The sequence below is a fragment of the Canis lupus genome, chromosome 19 (assembly GCF_048164855.1).
Source record: "Canis lupus baileyi chromosome 19, mCanLup2.hap1, whole genome shotgun sequence".
NCBI lineage: Eukaryota > Metazoa > Chordata > Mammalia > Carnivora > Canidae > Canis > Canis lupus.
Window position 1 is genome coordinate 50,997,931 of NC_132856.1, and position 19,503 is coordinate 51,017,433.

Consider the following 19,503-nt stretch of genomic DNA (forward strand, 5'->3'; position numbering starts at 1 on the left):
GAATCACCCTAAAGTCTTCTTCATTCATACATCTGGTGGTTGGCACTGACTCTTGCCTGGCTGCTGACAGAATTGCTACACATGGCATGTCCCTCTGGCTTGGGCTTCCTCACAGGATGGCATCTGGGCTCCAAGGGCAAGTGTTCCAAGACAGTCAGGTTAAAGCAGTCTCCTCTCTTTCTCTCTGGTGTTAGAAAGCAGTGTTGCCTCCACTCTCTATTCACTGATGTTGTGTCACTAGAGCCAGCTCATATTCAAGGAGAAGCATTAGACTCCAACTCCTAATGAGAGGGATGCCAAATAAAATACTTAGAAAATGCCTGGGACATAATTAACCCTCAATAAACATAGACATTATCCATTATCATTGTCACAGTTATATATACTGTTACACATAAGGCCTTGAACACAAGGCCCTGATGATAAGGTGAAAGCCACGGAAGGTTTACACACAAGAAGACCCATCAGACTAAGACTCTTGTCTGACGCTGCCAGTAGGACAGGGAGAGGGTGAGACTGGAGATAAGGAAGACCAGTGAGGACATCAGGACAGGAAGCAGAAGGTGGGCAGAGATGGGTGAAAGAGAACCAGAAGAATAACCCACATGGTAATCTTCCAGAAATGGGTTATTGTTAATTTCATTTTATTTATTTTTAAGTCTTTAAAAAAGATCTATTTAGAGAGAGAGCGTGAACAGGGAGGAGCAGAAGGAGAGGGAGAGAAAGAATCCCAAACAGACTCCATGCTCAGGGTGGAGCCCAACGCAGGCAGGACTCAATCTCACTATCCTTACATAATGACCTGAGTCGAAATCAAGAGTCAGGAATCCCTGGGTGGCTCAGCGGTTGAGTGTCTGCCTTTGACTCAGGGCCTGATCCCAGGGTCCGGGATAGAGTCTCACATTGGGCTCCTGCAGAGAGCCTGCTTCTCCCTCTGCCTATGTCTCTGCCTCTCTGTCTTGAAAGAGAAAGAAAAGAAAGAAAAGGAAGGAAGGAAGGAAGGAAGGAAGGAAGGAAGGAAGGAAGGAAGGAAGGAAGGAAGGAAGGAAGGAAGGAAGGAAGGAAGGAAGGAAGGAAGGAAGGAAGGAAGGAAGGAAGGAAGGAAGAAAGAAAGAAAGAAAGAAAGAAAGAAAGAAAGAAAGAAAGAAAGAAAGAAAGAAAGAAAGAAAGAAAGAAAGAAAGAAAGAAAGATCCCTGGGTGGCTCAGCGGTTTGGCGCCTACCTTTGGCCCAGGGCATGATCCTGGAATCCTGGGATCAAGTCCCACGTCAGGCTCCCGGTGCATGGAGCCTGCTTCTCCCTCTGTCTGTGTCTCTGCCTCTCTCTCTCTCTCTCTCTCTCTCTCTGTGTGTGTGACTATCATAAATAAATAAAAATTTAAAAAAAAGAAAGAAAGAAAGAAAGAAAGAAAGAAAGAAAGAAAGAAAGAAAGAAAGAAAGAAAGAAAGAAAAGAAATGAAGAGTCAGACACTTAACAACTGAGCCGCTCAGGTGCCCCCAGACCCTACATTTCTAACAGATGAGCTTGATGCTGCTGATCTGGGGATCTCTATTTGAAAAACTGGGGATTCAAAGATCTATTTTTTAAAGATGTTATTTCTTTATTCATGAGAGACATAGAGAGAGACACACACACACAGGCAGAGGGAGAAGCAGGCTCCACGCAGGGAGCCCGATATGGGACTCGATCCCAGGACTCCAGGATCACGCCCTTGGCCAAAGGCAGACCGAAGCTTAACTGCTGAGCCACTCAGACGTCCCAATAAAAAAAAAAAAAAAAAAAAAAAAAATCTTAAAAAAAAAAGTAACATTTGCAAATTACACCCTTAGGGTGCCCACTAACTTCTACTTACGGGGGATAGTTTCTCTTTATCTTGTCCAGGCAAATTCCATGAGCAGTCAAAGGGGCCTATACATTCAAGATAAACTATAATTCTAGTTCGAGAGAAAAAAATAAATCCAAAATTTATAACATAAATTTACAAATTTATAGCAGAGAAAAGGACAGGGCAAGATTACTAATGGAATCTGGATGTGTAAACGTTTCGTAACTACAATGATAACCAGAGGCTGAGGCTTGAAAAGAAGGTACCCCAAGGGTGGAAAAATGGGGAGGCCCCAGCTCCTCCCCAAGGTCTGCCTTCACCATCCCTACTCTCCAGCCTTCTCAAAGCAGATCTTCCGGGACGCCTGGTGGCTCAGCGGTTGAGCATTTGTCTTCAGCTCAGGACCTGATTCCGGAATCCCAGGATCGAGTCCCACATCGAGCTCCCTATATGGAGCCTGCTTCTCCCTCTGCCTGTGTCTCTGCCTCTCTCTGTGTCTCTCATGAATAAATAAATAAAATCTTTAAAAAACCAAACACCAAAGCAGATATTCTCATCTCTGGGTATCCGCACTAAATGCTCCCACTGCCAGGAACCCTCTTCTCCCTCCTGTTCTGTCCCACCCCTCAGATCTCAGCCATTGAGCTTCTCAGGCTCTGTGAGCCCCAGAGCAGAGCTGGGATCCCCATGGTGCACTCCTGAGGTCCCCTGGACCTCAGTGGGTACTCAGAGACCTTTTGTAGCTGGGTCAGCACTGGCTTCCTGGTCCCCAGCACAGAACCTATGTGGAGGTATTCGGTTATGCACTAAATTGTATTCCACTCCCCAAATACATGTTTTTTTTTTTTTAATTTTTTTTTCATTTATTTATGATAGTCACACAGAGAGAGAGAGAGAGGGGCAGAGACACAGGCAGAGGGAGAAGCAGGCTCCATGCACCGGGAGCCCGACGTGGGACTCGATTCCGGGTCTCCAGGATCGCGCCCTGGGCCAAAGGCAGGCGCTAAACCGCTGCGCCACCCAGGGATCCCCCCAAATACATGTTGAAGTCCTAACCCCAGTGCCCCAGGCTGTGACTACATTTGGATAGGGTCTTCCAAGAGGTAATTAAAGTAAACTAAGGTCATATGGGTGAGTCATAATCCAATGACTGGAATCCTTAAGAGATTAGGGGTGCCTGTGTGGCTCAGTCAGTTAAGCATCTGCCTTCGGCTCACGTCATGATCCCGGAGCCCTGGGATCGAGCCCTGCGCGGGGCTCCCTGCTTGGTGGGGAGCTTGCTTCTCCCTGTCCCTTTACCCCTCCCCACTGCTCATGGATGCTCTTTCTCTTTAATAAATTTTAAAAAGAGAGAGATTGGGATCCCTGGGTGGCGCAGCGGTTTGGCGCCTGCCTTTGGCCCAGGGCGCGATCCTGGAGATCCGGGATCGAATCCCACGTCAGGCTCCCGGTGCATGGAGCCTGCTTCTCCCTCTGCTTGTGTCTCTGCCTCTCTCTCTCTCTCTCACTGTGTGCCTATCATGAATAAATAAAAATTAAAAAAAAAATAAAATAAAAAAAAAATAAAAAGAGAGAGATTAGGACAGACACACACAAAGGGACTACCTGGTAAAACACAAGAAGAAGATGGCCATCTGCAAACTAAGGAGAAATCAACACTGCCAACACCTTCATTTTGGACTTCTAGCTTCCAGAACTGAGAAAATAAACTTGTTGTCTAAGCCACCCAGTCTGTGGTACTTTGTTATGTAGCCCTAACCAATACATGCTCCATAAATAATATTCCCATAATGTCCTGGGCTTTTCCCATCAGAACATTTACTAAGAAGTTAAAAACCATCCCCTTTCTTCTTTCCATGAAATTGCCACTGCTCAAGTCAAGGAAGAGTCAGGGTGAGGGAATGAGGTGGGAGGGCTGGGTACTGGATGTCTTCCTACCCCCAGGTACCAGTTCTTAACTTTTTATCCCAGATATTCCATTCCCCTACTAAGGAATTGCTTTGGGCATAGACTTGTCCTACTTTCAGCCAGGAAGTGACAGGGCAGCTGCTGGGGGATGAGGCCTTTGGAGATTGAGATGTGATATCTGTAACTGTGGCAGCCATAGTAGGACCATGAGAGGCAGAAAAACCCCACCAAAATGGCAAAATAGATGAATTTTTAAAATGGTGTCTTTGGGGCACCTGGGAGGCTCGGGTGGTTAAGCATCCAACTCTATTTTGGCTCAGGTGATGATCTCAGGGTCATGGGATCAAGCCCCACGTAAGTCAGGCACTGTGCTCAGTGAGGCATCTGCTTGAGATTCTTTCTCTTGTCTTTCTGTCCCTCCCCTCCACGTGTGATCTCTCTCAAATAAAACAAGAAAAATCTTAGGAAAAAAAAAAAAAGAGTGTCCTTGATGTTGTTGAGCCACAGTGTAGGTTGAGTGTAAGCTTCCAAACTTCTCACGGACTGAAATAAACCTGTCCTGCTACTGGCAAGGCTGTGCGGGAAATAAGTGCTTACTTACACCGCTGGTGGGACGAGTTCATGTCTTCACAGAGAGGATTTTGAAAATATCTCTCCAAATTACAAGCCACATAGATCCTCTCACCCAGCAAGCTCACCTCTGGGGATTTATCCTACAGACAAAACTGCATGAGAAATGATGGCATACCCCGGTCATTTTCCGCTGTACACGTTTAATATTTATTTTTAAAAACATTTTATTTATTCATGAGAGACACAGAGAGAGAGGGGCAGAGACACGGGTAGAGGGAGAAACAGGCTCCATGCAGGGAGCCCAATGTGGGACTCGATCCCGGGTCTCCAGGATCATGTCCTGATCCAAAGGCAGATGCTCAACCACTGAGGTACCCAGGCATCCTACACGTTTAATATTTAATGGCAAGCCGGGCAATAACTCAATGCCTCTTAAGAAGCATTAAGTAGGGGCATCTGGGTGGCTCAGTGGTTGAGCATCTGCCTTCGGCTCAGGTCGTGATCCCAGAGTCCTAGGATCGAGTCCTGCATTGGGCTCCCCGCAGAAAGCCTGCTTCTTCCTCTGCCTATGTCTCTGCCTCTCTCTGTGTGTCTCTCATGAATAAATAAAAATCTTAAAAAAAAAAAAAAAAGCAGCATTAAATAAACCACAGGACATTTGCACTGAGGACTCTGAAGCTAGAATGGGAATGAGGAAGGTCTTTAGGCATTCATTGGGAATTACCTCCAAGATGTGGTGAAGAGTAAGAATGTGCACTGTCTAGGGTAGTCTGTTTCCATTTGTTTTTTTTTTGTTTCCATTTGTAAAACAAAAACAAACCTCAGGAAAGCATCCACATGTATATTTGTAACATGCCAGGCAATTCCCAGAAGGATCTAAAAGGTACCTGCTGTGGCCTGAATGTCTGTGTTCCCCCAAAATTCATGTTGATATCCTAATTCCCACAGATAATGGTGTTAAGGGGTGATTAGGTCAAGAAGGGGATTAGTGCTCTTATAAAAGCGACCTCACACAGGTTCCTTGCCCCTTATGCCGTGGGAGGACACAGTGAGAAGTTGGCAGTCCACAACCTGGAAAACGGTCCTCACCAGAATCTGACCACCGTGATCTTGGACTTCTGGCCTCCAGAATGGTAATAAATGTCTGTTGTTTATAAACCACCCTGTCTGTGGTATTTTGTTAGGGCAGCCTGAACAGACTGAGACACCTTGGTAAGCCCACCAGCAATCTGGAGGCAGGGTGCTCCCTCCTAATTCTGCATCCTACAAGTATATTATGCATTGAAAAAAATAAAATAAAATAGGGGCACCTGGGTGTCACAGTTGGCTAAACGTCTGATTCTTGGTTTTTGGCTCAGGTTGGGATCTCAGAGTTGTGACCTCGAGCCCCGGTTGGGCTCCATGCTCAGAGCAGAAGTCTCCTTCAGATTCTCTCTGCCCTTATTTTGAACCTGCATGTGTGCTCTCTCTCTCTCTCTAAAACAAACAAATCTTTATTTGTTAAAAGATTATCTATTTATTCGTGAGGCACAGAGAGAGAGAGAGAGAGAGAGAGAGAGAGAGAGGCAGAGACACAGGCAGAGGGAGAAGCAGGCTCCACGCAGGGAGCCTGATGCGGGACCCGATCCCAGGTCTCCAGGATCACACCCCCCCAAAGGCAGCACCAAACCACTGGGCTACTGGGGCTGCCCAACAAATCTTTAAAGAATAAATTAAATAAAATGAAAATAAAAATAAAAAAGGACACCTGAGTGGCTCAGTGGTTGAGCATCTGCCTTTGGCTCAGGTTATGATCCTGGGGTCCTGGGATAGAGTCCTGTAGCAGGTTCCCCATGGGGGTGCCTGCTCCATCTATCTAGGTCTCTGCCTGTCTCTCATGAATACATAAAATCTTTTAAAAAAAAATAAATAAAAATTTAAAAATAAAATAAATCAGCCAGGGAGGGCCCATCTTGTTTAGGTTCCAAAAGTCTGTAGCTGGGTAGAGCTACAGAGCACACTCCCAACGAGCTTCCACCCCAAAGTACAACCAAATGCTTAGCTTTCCTTAAACAATTTTAATCACAAATTGGGGGGTGGGGGAGAAGCAGTGCAGGGTGAGGGAGGCACATAAAGGGAGAACAGGCTGGCTCCTAGAGAATGGTGGCTGACTCCAGGCCTCGCTCTTGGAAGTACCGGTGGGGGAGGCGGGGGTGGGTTCGAGGGCCTTTGCTGAAATAGGACATGATCCTCCCAGGTCCCTCCTGATCCCCTGTCAGCGAGTCCTCCCTGTGGGAGAGAGAGAGGTGGGGATACTGATCACTTCGGAGTGTCGGGAGGAGGCCAGGGGCTGGGGGGGAGTCCCAGGGAGGACTGAGCCCCGGCCTCCGTCTCTCATTCTTCATGGCACCCCCAGGACACCCACCATATAACACCTTCTGCCTCCTTCTCCAGGATGCTCTGGGCCGTGCGCCAGCTGAAACGGACAAACTGGGGGAAGCCAAACACAGGCTCCACGTGCTTCCTCAACCACGCTTTTGTCTTGGGATCTGAGGGACAGGAAAGGTGGGGTGGGCAGTGGTGATGGCCCCTGAGCCCTGCCACACGGTCCAAGTTCCTTGGCCTGGCATCGGAGGCACCACTACCTCATCTTGGCCTCCAGAGTACCCCTGAGGCACCTCCCACTGTCTGGGACCCATTCCTGCCTCAGAACCCTTGTGCAGGCAGCTTCCCAACTCCACCTGATGTGCTCAAGGTAGTTTGGGGAGACTGTCCCTGAGACATCCTTTCACCCCCTCAAGGACAACAGTCATTAAATGAGCATCTGTGAATCATGGTGGTAATACCCGCCATCTCCACAAAACTAGGAGCTCAGCAGGGACAAGGAGGTCCATCTTTGTCTTGCTCATGGCTATATCCCCAGGGCACAGACTTGCATGGCACATACCAGGCCCTCAATAAGCACGGAATGCGACCCAAACTGTCTTTGGCTTGGACCTGGTTTCCTTACTTTGGCCTCACCTAAGTTCCAATCACAGACTTGCTGTGTCTCCCTACCCAACTGCCCATCCCTCCCTTGGGCCTCAGAAGGACCACAGGGCTCCTTGAACCCAGCCACTGAATTTTGAAATAGACTCATGGCAGGGGGCGGGCACACGATCATCTACCACACAGACAAAGAGAGTGAGCCTCATAAATGGGAAGAAAACAATAGATTCGGGGCGCCTGGGTGGCTCAGTTGGTTAAGCAACTGCCTTCAACTCAGGTCATGATCTCAGGTTCCTAGGATCGAGCCCCACATGGTAGCCTACTTCTCCCTCTCCCTCTGCTACCCCCCACCCCCGGCTTGTGCTCTCTCTCTTCCTGTCAAATAAATGATAAAATCTTAAAAAAAAAAAAAAAAAAAGAAAAAGAAAAAGAAAAAGAAAAACAACAGATTTAAGCTGGAGCTACTGGACATGAGCGGACACCCCTCACCACCACCCCTTTCCCCTTAATAGACAGATGCCCACCAAGGATGTCAGGCCCTCAATGGGGCACAGCAGAGATGGAGAGAGAAGGGAGGAGAGAGCCTGCCCACTGGAATCCAGCTTTGCCACATGCTGACCATAAACAAGTGGCTCCCCCGTCTGAGCCTCAGGCTCTTCCATCGCGGAGCAGGATGAGCACAATGAAGAAAACTGTAGAAGTGCACTCAGGCCTCCCTTGTTGGCGTTATTGCCAATATCACTGTCTCAAGGAGGCTCCAGTCTGCTCACCATTGGGGTAACCGGAGCCATAATCGGCATCCAGGTCCTGCAGCTTTTCCACAAAGTGCCAGCTCTTTACAGCCTGGTCACGGGCCACCTGTGGGCAAGATAAAAACTTAGGATCTCCCTCCCCTGAAGCAGGCACGCCTGCCACATGTGCAGGGGGATGCGAGGAGCTGGCCATGGCCAGAAGGAGCCTAACCTTGGCACAGATACTGGCAGCGCTGACCACAGGGTAGAGGGCATCCGCCTTGGCCTTGACCGTCACCTCAATGCCAGGAAAGCGCTGCTGCAACCGCTCTTGGTAGGTCTCTGGCAGCCCCACAGTGTCCACAAATACCTGCCGTGGTGACAGAAAGGTATTCATTCAACAAATGTCTGGGAAAATAACTGTCAGTGATCCAGCCTTACCGCATTTACACCTGCTGCTCCTGTGTCTGGAATACTCTTCTCAGCTCAAGGCCAGACTGAACCTTTCCCAGGCATCTCAGTTTATTTTATTATTTTTTTAAAGACTTATCTATTTATTTATGAGAGACACAGAGAGACAGAGACATAGGCAGAGGGAGAAGCAGGCTCCCCATAGGGAGCCCAATGTGGGACTCAGGACTCGATCCTGGATCCCGGGATCACACCTGGAGCCAAAGGCAGATGCTCAACTGCTAAGCTACTCAGGCATCCCGGGCAATCTCAGTTTAAAAGTCCCCTCCAGGGGCACCTGGCTGGCTCAGTCGGCAGAGTGTGCAACTCTTGATCTTCACGTCATGAATTTGAGCCCCACACTGGGTGCAGAGATTACTTAAAAAAAAGGAAAAGAAAAGTCCCCTCCAAAAGAGGCTGTCCCTGATCAAGCTGAAGCTATTCCACACTTACTGAGCACCTACTGCATACCACAGCTACAGCAGATGCCAGGAATTATAGAAGCAAATGCAAGACAAAAAAACCTCTGTCTTCATGGAGTGGATACCCTGGTAAGTGCCACAGACAAGAAACAGGATAAATAATAAAGGACAGGGGAGAGTTGGGAGAGATTATCATTTTATTTCTTATCTACTTTTTTTTTTAAGATTTTATTTATTTATTCATGAGAGACACAGGCAGAGGGAGAAGCAGGCTCCAGGCAGGGAGCCTGATGTGGGACTCGATCCCGGGACTCCAGGATCACAACCTGGGCCAAAGGTGGCACTAAACCGCTGAGCCACGCAGGCTGCCCTACTTATTTTTTTAAGTATGCTCTATGTCCAATGTGGTGCTTAAACTCTTGACCCTGAGATCAAGAGTACCATGCTCTAACGACTGAGCCAGCCAGGCATGCTGGGGGGGTATCATTTTATATAGTGGTAGGAGAGATTCGGGGATGGTCACTTCAAGGTGGTAACATTTGAATAAAGGCCTGAAAAAGGTAAGAGAAGGAGCCATGTGAAGATGCCATGTGAAGAGGATTCTAGCCAGAAAGAACAGCTAGTGCAAAGGCCCTGAGGTGGGACCATGTCAAGTATGCTAGACAGTAACAGGGAGGCCTCATAGCTGGAATAGAGAGATCAAGTCAGTGATCTCCATTGCTGTTACCCTCAGAAATCACCTTTATTATCTGCTTACCAGCTACCATCTGTGCCTCCTGACTTGGTCACCAAACCCTAGAGGGCAGGGCCCTTGTCTGTCTGTCCTAATACTGCATTGTGGGCTCCATATTCCAGTCCTGGACTTCAGCCATCTCCTCAACAAGGTCTCCCTTGTTATGTTCCCTATCTCAAGCGTATTTATCCTTGTTATTCTCTCAAAACGGCCTGTTCTTGGCCGCAGAGTACTGGATACAATGCCAACTTTTATTTCCTTCTGGTATTTCAATCTCACTCTCTTCCACTTGACACTGAACTTTCCAGATTTGTTACTGGGATCAAAAAATTAAATGTTGAGATCTATGTTTCAAAACGTGACTATCTGCTTCACAGGAGCAGACTATAAAGGACAGGCCTCAAAGTGGGAGGAGGATGGGGGGGAATCCAGGAGAGAAGAGTACCCTGGGCTAGGACAGAGGCTGCAGACAGGGGAACAGATATAGATTTGTTCTGGATTCCGAGCCTTTAAGATACAGAGAGATAAATCAGGTCACCTGGGTGGCTCAGTGGTTGAGTGTCTGCCTTTGGCTCAGGTTGTGATCCAAGGGTCCTGGGATCGAGTCCTACATCAGGCTTCTCACAGGAAGCCTGCTTCTCCCTCTGCCTATGTTTCTCCCTCTCTCTCTCTGTGTCTCTCATGAATAAATAAATGAAATCCTAAAAAAAAAAAAAAAAAAAAAAAAGATACAGAGGTAAATTAAAAGAGAGTGGAGCTGGGGGCTCCTCCTTGATCCTATATGGGGCACACATTTTGGGTAGGAAAAATAGTAGAAAGTCAAAAGACAGCAATATATATTCCTGAGATAACTCAGTTATGTCTGACTCTGAATCACCCACTGTACTTATATACTCCCATTTTATCCTGAAGTGATCAAATGTGGACAATCCAACAGCTCACCTGTGCAACTTTCACACCCTGGTCCAAGGCATACTGCACCAGCCCAGTGGCTGTATCATGGGATAGGGAGTTCAGGTTGTACTTGACCCTGCAATGGGAGACAAAACCTAGTCAGTTCCGGTCCCTACACCGATCCCTTCCAGGCCACGCTGGCTGCCCCTCCACCCGGCCCCTCCCAGAGGCCCCTCACCGCCCAAGCATGCTCGTAGAGATGAGGTTTGGAGACAGCACGTCCAATGCCCAGCCCACAAAGTCCCTGTCCTTCTCCATTTTCACAAAGAGCCTGTCCCGCTCGCTCTCCGATAGGGTCTTTGAGTCTGGGAGGAGGGTTGGGAGAGAAGGGGTGCGACTGGTTCTCCCAGCTGTTCTCCCCCTCCAGTTTGCACCCGCTCCTGCACACACCCAGGAACCACCTCCCCAGGGTCACACCTCGGGCTCACCTGCCACTTTCAGGGCTTCCAGATCTCCCAGGCGGGACAGGGGGCAATAACAGATGGCGTAGACCATGGGGCCTGGAGAAGCGAGTGTCCAACCAGTGAGCCCGTGAAAACCGCTATCCTTATTCCATCATCACCGCTTTTTTCGGTGCCATTACCACCATCACCCCCCTCCCCGGGTAGGGTACAATCCCGGCTTGCGTTCCAGTGCAACGTGCATTCCCCTAATCACGCCCCTCCCCCAGCCCAGCCCTGGGGGCGCACCCAGCACCGGGCCCCGGCCCGCTTCATCGACGCCCAGGACGCAGGGCTCCTGGCGGCACACCGCGGGCACAGGCGAGCTCAGGCGACAGCGGCCCGTGTTGTCTCTGTCCAGCTCGCTGAAATCCATGCCGTCTCTGCCGCCGCCACCGACCGCAAGAACCAGGTCTACAGGAGCGGTTCTAGGCGCGCGTTTTCCGCCAGCCCCGAAGCGGCTCTGGCTCCCGACCAATCGGTGCCCGGGACACGCCCCCGACGCTCCGGCCACCGTTGACGTTTCCGCAGCCGCCACCGAAACTCCTGCCGCGCGGCTTCCTGGGAATTGTAGTTCCCAAGGCCGACCGCCGAGCTCCTTCGGGGGAACGGGGTGGGCGGGGTCGCCTTCCAGGCTCCGCCCCGGAGTCCCTGACGCCCCGCCCGTCGGGGCTGCTAGGAGATAGGGAAATAAAAGTGGGAAACTGACGCAGGCCTTGGAGGCCGAGGCCCAGCCAGGGCCTAGAAGGTCAAATATCACTATACTGCCAGACTACCGCCAGTGCCCACATCACTGGGTCCCGGTCCCCGATCTGGATGCTGGCTCTGGTCCCTGTCCCTGCCATTCCACACAGGCTAAGCCCTCCGGACCAGGTATTCCTACTTCCACTAGGCTCAGGCCTTCAGATTTGCTGTCCAGCTCCCTCTCTCTCGGTACCTCACCCAGACTCTCGCCCTCCCTTTCCCGGCTTCCTAACCTCTCTCTAACTGGGGCTAGGCCTCCTCCACCCACCCCCTCCCAACTGTGATCCCAGATCTCAATAGGCTTCTGCTGAGAGTCTGAGCCCACAAGGCAGGGCCATTACCCCCAGTTGAGGGTTCATGTCCCCCAGTTCTCGAGTCTCAAAGGGGCTCACATCGTCACCCTATAGGTCCTTGACCCTCCTCAGGCTCATGTCCCTTCCTCAGGGTCACAGTTCCTCCATCTCTGATTCCCCCCTCCCGGCCCATGACTAGCTTTCTTCCTTTCTCCCCGGGTATCAGTGGGGCTCACGGCTCCTGACTCAGCTCACCTTTCCCCACCATCTTTAAGCCTCATCCCTAAAGGCTCTCCTGCCCGCCCCCCCCACGCCCCGCCTTTTCTCTCGCCTCATCCCAGGCCCTGAGGACTCCCAACCCCGGACTAGACCACCTGCCCTGGCCCCGCCTCCTCTGCGCTAGTCTCTCACCCGGGTTCAGGGCCTCCAGTCGCAATCCGTTGGTTTGCAGGATGAACAATCCCGTTGCCTGCAGGGCCGCACCTGCACCAGATTCTCGCGGTCCATGAACACCGGACCCGGCGCCGTGCCCAGGACCTCGCGGCTGCGCTCCTGCTTGCCCAGGTCGCAGAAACAGCGCCACTTCCCCCAGGGGCCAAGGATCGAGTCCTCCACGTCTAGGGATAGAGGGCCAGGTAGGGGGGAACCTACCCCCGCCATGCCCTCCTCTAGGAAGAGAGGCAGATAAATACACTAACAACAACATCTCCTGTTTGCTGGGCTCTGCGTCTGTGCCAAGCACTCCACCATAGATGATCTAATTTAATTTTCCCATTATTCCCAGGTGGGGAAACTGAGACCTATAGAAAGCAAGCCACCCCTTGAGCTGATACATCTGGTGTGTTGCCCAGAGGAATTGCAAACTGACACTTCCCACCTGTGCCAGCCTGTCCAGTTGGGAGTGTGATACAACACCTTTGGTGCCCACCATCTGAAGCTGACTCCTGTCTTGGGGGAGTGGTGATAATGGGCCTGTTCAGTAGGCATAGTGCCACCTAACCAGCAGGGATGCCAGGTGGTAAATTAAGTGACATAATTGGCATAATATAATGAAGGTACTGAAAGTCTCTGGTGATGTGCTAGCAGGTAATACAAAAACAACTATAATGACCACTTTTCAAGCAGCTCCAACCTTCTGAGTGCTTATCAGAGGCTCTTTTACAATGTTCTTTTATGGACTCCTCCCTATGCCCCTAGGAAACTGGTCTTATCCCAACTCTGCAGCTCACAAAGTCCTAACACTTCATGCCTTCCCAAGACAACACTGGCCTCTTTCTTTCCCTCCGCCTGGCCTCTTGGCTTTGGCACTTGCTGTTCCCATTCCCTGGCACACTCTTCTCCCTCAATCTTTGTATTTTTCGCTTTTGCTGGATTCCTGCTGCATTGGTTACCGATCTGCTCCGTCAGACCTTTTCCGACTTGAGACATTTACCCGCCCCTTTCTTCCTCTATCCCTATACTTCCTAGCGCTCATCCATGAGTTTATGGATGTGTCTGGTTCTGGATTTATTGTCTACCCATATCCCCCTCTGCCCCTGTAAGCGGTGTAAAGTCAGTCTCTATTTCAACTTACAGGTAAGAAAACTGAGCCTCGGAGAAAAGTAACCAGCCCAAGGGGGCCAGCCAGTGTGCAGACGGGGAGAGATCTGAAGTCCCTGGAGGAGGGTCTGTTTGCAGCCAGCTGGCAAAGTGGGGCAATAGGGCACCTTTCCGCACCATCACCCCCGCAGCGTGCGGTTACCTTTCTCCTGATGCTGCAGCCGCAGCTCCTCCCAGAGGTCGCCTTCGCTCTTCTCGCCGAAGTAATTGTAGTTGGGGGAGACCCTAGCAGGGGTCCCCAGAAGCAGGAGAATCAGAGGCGGCAGCAGTAAGTCCGCCGGGCTCCGGGCCATGCCGGACTCCAACCGACCCGGGCGCGCTCCGAGGAGGAGCTCCTCGCGGGGGATGCGGTGGCCGCGTCACCCCCCGCCAGCGGTGGTAGTGGTCGGGGCCCGCGTTCCCCGACTCCTCCCGCCGCTTGCGGGCGCGTGGACCCGGCCGGCCTCGTTCCCCACCCCCCCGCGGTTGCAGTGGACCCGACCGCTCCGCTCGTCCGCCCACCCCCCCTCGCCCTCTGCGTCATGGTTCGGGCCGCGCATAAAAGACACCCAGGCCCAGGGCGCGCTCGGCGCTGAGAACGTGTGTTCGCGCGTCTGCCAGCCCGTGCGCGCCGCCCTTGCCCACGCAGGTATGGACACCTAGAGGGCACCGGGCTCTGGGAAGCCCCCCCCGCCCCGGAGCGGCTCCGGCCGGGTCCAGACCTTAGCGCTGCAGCCTTTGTTTCCGCCCGCCGGAGTGGCCGCCTTTGTCCTTGCAGGGGAAACCGAGGCCTCGGCCTTGCAACACAGGCCGCATCGGCGAGCTCCCCACCCCCGGCTCGCGGGGGCTCCTCCCGGAGCGGTGGGCTGGTGCCAGGGAGCTCAAGCCGAGACGCTAATGGGGGGCCCCGGCGCCTGCGGCCCGGCCGCTAGTGCTGGTCAGGGGGGCGGGTCTCCTGCAGTGTCCAGGCCGCGCAGCCCGGTACCCGGGAGGGTGCGGGGTAGTGCTGCGGCCTCTGCCTCTCAGTAACCGGGCCCAGCACGCAGCATGACCTTGGGAAGGGACGACAGAGGGTCTTCCCGGGCGCGCTGACCAAGCGGGGGGCGGGGGGGTGTCTCAGCTTGCAGTCATGACCTCTGGCAAGGCGCACATCGGAAAGCCCGCCCCGCCCTTCCAGGCCACCGCCGTGGTGGATGGCGCCTTCAAGGAGGTGAAGCTTTGCGACTACAAAGGTGAGGGGCAGCCGAGAGTGGGCCCAGGTGGGGGTGGGACCCAGGCGTTAGAGGCCTAATTCCTTGTCTATCCCCGCTTCCTTCCCCAGGGAAATACTTGGTCCTCTTTTTCTACCCGCTGGACTTCACCTTCGTCTGCCCCACGGAGATCATCGCCTTCAGCGAGCATGCCGAGGACTTCCGCAAGCTGGGCTGTGAGGTCCTGGGGGTCTCCGTGGACTCTCAGTTCACCCACCTGGCTTGGTATGAGCGGGACCCGCAGGGAGGGAGGATGTCACCGGGCCTACATTCTCCTCAAGGATCCTTCTTGGGGCTGTTGCTCAACGTCTGTGCCTTCCTTCCGCCCCCCCCCCCCCCCCCCCCCCCCGCCGTCTTGAAAATAATAGCATTCAGAACGCCCAAGTCCTTAATGATGATGGCCTAATTAGCATTTGAAAACTAGTTGCTTGGCCCAGGGAGTTGGAGATGCTTTACCTCACTTAGGGCTACACAGCTTCCCTTCCAATAGCTATTTCAAGAAGGTGGAAACTCCAGTTCTAGTTGGTGAAGGGCTGGGCCCCAACACACAGAACTAGAGAGGAGGATGGGGGGCTGTAAGGCAGGCTTTCTGCCCTGAGCTGTGGGAGGTCACCAGCACATGTGAACACCCTTGACTGGAGCTAGAGCCTTGGCTTAGTGTTCGCAGCTGTGGGAAACAGCCCCTGCAGCCTCTTGAGGGTGGAGTGGGTGGGGATCCTAGAGCCTTGCTCTAAAGCCCCTTATCGCTCAGCTCCAGTACCTCTCCTCCAGTCTTTATCATACCTAAGCCCCCGGGGTGAGGATCCAGCGCTGTCTCTTACACCCCTAGGATCAACACTCCCAGGAAGGAAGGAGGGTTGGGCCCCCTGAACATCCCCCTGGTGGCTGATGTAACCAGAAGTTTATCTGAAGATTATGGTGTGCTGAAGGAAGATGAAGGCATTGCCTACAGGTACTGTGGGGGCCCTTGAGAAGCCCCCGGTCCTCAGGGGCAGGGGACAATGCTTGGGTAGTGTCTTCCCTGCCCCCCAGCCCTGTGGCTGGCTGGTAGGGAGGTGTTATTCCCTCCCCTGGCCCTGGCAGCGGGAACTCCCAGTTCCTCACCATGAACCCTGATATCTTCAGGGGCCTCTTTATCATCGATGGCAAGGGTGTCCTTCGCCAGATCACTGTCAATGATTTGCCTGTGGGGCGCTCCGTGGATGAAGTTCTGCGGCTGGTTCAGGCCTTCCAGTACACGGATGAGCACGGGGAAGGTGAGCACACACATTCACCTGTGTTCACCTGTGGGTACATACTCAGCCCTCATGCAGACACTCACTGCTCTATCACTTGTGTGGGATGGATATGAGGGCCCCAAAGAAGACTCAGTTCGGGGCCTTGTCTGCAGGACCTTTCTAGTCTGGTGGGGGAGATACCCTAATATGAGGGTGGGGAGCCAGGAGTTAACAGATTTACAGAAGGTATTTGAGAAAGCATGTACCAAGGCAAGCTCGGATATTATTTGGATCAGGGCAGCCCCGGTGGCGCAGCGGTGTGGCGCCGCCTGTAGCCTGGGGTGTGATCCTGGAGACCCAGGATCGAGTCCCACATCAGGCTTTCTGCATGGAGCCTGCTTCTCCCTCTGCCTGTGTCTCTGCCTCTCTCTCTCTCTGAATGAATAAATAAATAAATCTTTAAAAAAATATTAGTTGGATCAGAGTACTCTCGTGGGAGGACACAGCCTGGTCACAGGCCCTCGAAGTCCAGTGGATCTATGGCTGAAGGAGAAATAGGATCCAAAGGGGTCAGAGAGAAGGGTGCCAAGGTGGCTCCATCAGTTAAGCATCTGACGCTTGGTTTTGGCTCAGGTCATGGTCTCAGGTCCTGGGATCCAGCCCCTTGTCAGGCTCCACACTTAGCAGGGAGCCTGCTCAGAGGATTCTCTGTCCTTCTCCCCCTGCTCGAGCTCTCTCTCTCTCTCTCTCAAATAAATAAATCTTTATAAAACAATGGGGAGGCTGTCCAAAAAGAAATAAAAATGTCAGCCAGAACATCCTATAGCTTGAAGGACTTCTCTCAATATGCTGTATGGTCATGGGCCTGTACCACTTGGCTCTGGGCTTTTGCTTCTGCTACTCAGGCTCATGCTTTGCCTCTGTTCATCCCCTTGTACTGCCCTACCTTGAAGATGTGGCTCTAGCCTCACATGTGCATCCCTGTGTCTCCCCACAGTATGCCCTGCTGGCTGGAAGCCAGGCAGTGACACAATCAAGCCTAACGTGGACGACAGCAAGGAATACTTCTCCAAACACAACTAGACTGCAGACATGCGGAAAGCTTGGGCTGTTGGCCCCCACCTACACCCCTACGTGGATACCCCATGCTGACCCAGGAAAGGCCGGACCTGCCCCTTTAAACTCCATGACCCTGGAGGGCTTGTCCAAGGCCTTCTCATTCTCCCAGCTGGGAGCTGGTGAATGGTGAGCCCCTCCCTGGAGCCCATCTAGCTGGGCCCAGGCCAAAAGGTGACCAATAAAGTACTAGGACAGACAGGAGTCTGAGTCCTCGTGTCTTTTGCACCTTGGCCCCTTCTCCCTGGGAAATTGACTGTAGTTACTTATCTCCACCACAAGGTGGGAGCATTACCTCATACTCACTGCTTCCTCTTTCTCCTTGGCCTGAGGGTGGTTTCCAAGGGGAGGGGGGTGAGGTAGGCTGTGGGTCCCTTGCAGGGAGCAAGCCCCAAGATGCCCTAGGCCTGAAACCTGGCCACACAGTGCAGCACCCACACTTTGCCATCAGCCAGCCTGGGTTCAAAGGCCATTCAAGACCTGTGATTTTCCGTGGGTTTCTTCAACAGTAAGATGCGAATAAAGACAACCAACTCACATCACTGTGTAATACAGTATGTGATACATACTGTGAAGCAATACAGTATGTGAAGCTTGGGGTCCAGTTAATGGTTATTAGGACAGGTCCCCGGGGCTGGAAGAAGAGGGCGGGGTGCCAGCCCTAAGACCAGAACCACGAATGGGAGCTGGAGCTACATGCACCGTCCCTGTTGCAAGCTCTGCCCCACACTAGGTTGGAAGGATGGCCCACCTGGGGTGGAAGGGTGAGGGTCACTTCTGAACCAGAGTGTGTTCCCAGGAGTGCAGTTTGATGCTGTGTATCTTCAGGCAAGTGGTTTTGCCACTGAGCCCCCATTTCCTTCCACAGGACAAACCTCATTTAATCCATAGACCCATTATTAATATTGCTATCCAGCCTAACAATCCTCCAAAATCACTCATTTGGGCCTTGGAATTTTATCTACACTCCTTCCCCAAGGCCCTCCGTGGTTTCCCTGACCTCCTCTCCGCACTCTTGGTTCACTCAAATCCAGGAACACAGTTTTTGTTTTTTTTGTTTTTGTTTTTGTTTTGTTTTGCTTTTTTGCTGTTCTTTAATAGGCTGGTCTTGTTCTGGCCACAGGAACTTTGCATGTGCTGTTTGTTCCCTCTTGCCCAGAACGTTGTTTTCTCAGAGCCTGGCTTTAAAGCTGAAAACTCGCATCATTAAAGGTCCACGTTTCCAATCCATTCTCCAAAGCCCTCCCCTGCCCCATCACTACCACTTTGACCGGTTTTGTTTTGTTTTCTCTTGCTAGCACTTACCACAATCTCCGAATCCTGTCTGCTTGTTTATTGTCTGTCTGCCACGGTCCGGGCAGTGTCTCCAGGGCTAGGTTGTTGAGCATTTCGTAAATGAATTAATGAAGCGTCTGCTCTGCCCACCCCACCCCTGCGGCTTCTCAGCCTGTGTTTTTCTCTGCCGCTCTGGGGGGCTTCAAGATCCGAAGCCAGCTAGACCCCCTCCGGGCGCACCAGCCGCCCTCCCACCCGTCCCAGCTGCGGGGGAGGGCGTCCCGCGAGAGGGCGGCGGCGCCCGGCAGCCCGAGCAGCCGCCCCGGCAGGACCAGACCTGGCAGTCGCCCTGCGCCCTGCTCCCAACCTGGCACCCGGGAGGGGAAATTGGCAGGCGGGCGCCGCCCTTCCTGGCGGGGGTGGGGGGGGTACCGCGGCGGCGGCGGCGCGAAGGCTGCAGCAACCCCCCGCCCGGGTCAGGTCAGACGGAGCGCGCGTGGGCGCGGCGGGGCCCCGACGCCGACCCGATGGGGCGGGCTCGGGGCTGGCTCCGGGACCCAGGAGCTTGGCCCTCCCACCGCGGACGCTCTGGACCCAGGCCTGGGGCTTTCCGGGCCCCGGCAGCCGCCTGCCTGGGAAAATCCCGGCCCCCTTCCCGGCGCCGCAGCCCTGCCCGGCAGAGCGGGGGAGGGGATTCCCGGAATCTGCCCGGAGACCGCCGGCGCGTCACTGGACAGAATCGGCCCATGTAGGGGCAGCGCTTCCGCTGCGTCAGCGGGGAAAGCCCCAGCGCGCGCAGCTGGGCGGGGCTGCGCCCGCGCACTGCGCGTCTCGCCCCAGGCCTCCTGCCCCCTGGTGATGGGCGGCTGGACCGCGTACCCGCCCTGGCCCTTCCAACCCCGGGGAGGAGGGGGCCAGAGAAGGGTCCGCCGCCCGCACTAGGGCTGCAAGATGCTTAGGTAGAGCTGGCGAGGAGGACACGGACACTGGCGCGAGTCACAAGCAGGAGTGGGGTGGGGGCAGCCC

The 19,503-nt window shown here is 53.0% G+C and overlaps 3 protein-coding genes across 4 annotated transcripts; 1 reads left to right on the plus strand and 2 right to left on the minus strand.

Annotated features, from left to right (window-relative positions):
- Positions 1-6,344: 6,344 nt before the first annotated feature.
- RNASEH2A (ribonuclease H2 subunit A) lies at positions 6,345-11,549 on the minus strand. Its single transcript, XM_072787103.1, has 8 exons — positions 11,254-11,549; positions 10,993-11,064; positions 10,743-10,869; positions 10,553-10,640; positions 8,238-8,375; positions 8,045-8,132; positions 6,712-6,835; positions 6,345-6,575 (listed from the first exon to the last, which is right to left on the minus strand). Exons 1-8 carry the CDS (start codon positions 11,378-11,380, stop codon positions 6,440-6,442), a joined length of 900 nt encoding a protein of 299 aa, XP_072643204.1. The 5' UTR covers positions 11,381-11,549; the 3' UTR covers positions 6,345-6,439.
- Positions 11,550-12,458: 909 nt separating this feature from the next.
- THSD8 (thrombospondin type 1 domain containing 8) lies at positions 12,459-14,100 on the minus strand. Its single transcript, XM_072787106.1, has 2 exons — positions 13,783-14,100; positions 12,459-12,658 (listed from the first exon to the last, which is right to left on the minus strand). Exons 1-2 carry the CDS (start codon positions 13,931-13,933, stop codon positions 12,459-12,461), a joined length of 351 nt encoding a protein of 116 aa, XP_072643207.1. The 5' UTR covers positions 13,934-14,100.
- On the plus strand, positions 13,479-17,406 carry PRDX2 (peroxiredoxin 2). 2 transcript variants are annotated; one of them, XM_072787104.1, is made up of 6 exons: positions 13,479-13,616; positions 14,740-14,851; positions 14,941-15,094; positions 15,699-15,821; positions 15,995-16,125; positions 17,084-17,406. In XM_072787104.1, exons 1-6 carry the CDS (start codon positions 13,518-13,520, stop codon positions 17,167-17,169), a joined length of 705 nt encoding a protein of 234 aa, XP_072643205.1. In that variant the 5' UTR covers positions 13,479-13,517; the 3' UTR covers positions 17,170-17,406. The 2 variants fall into 2 exon arrangements, with proteins under 2 accessions (XP_072643205.1, XP_072643206.1); XM_072787105.1 differs by lacking the exon at positions 13,479-13,616 and adding an exon at positions 13,998-14,268.
- The last annotated feature ends 2,097 nt before the right edge of the window (positions 17,407-19,503 follow it).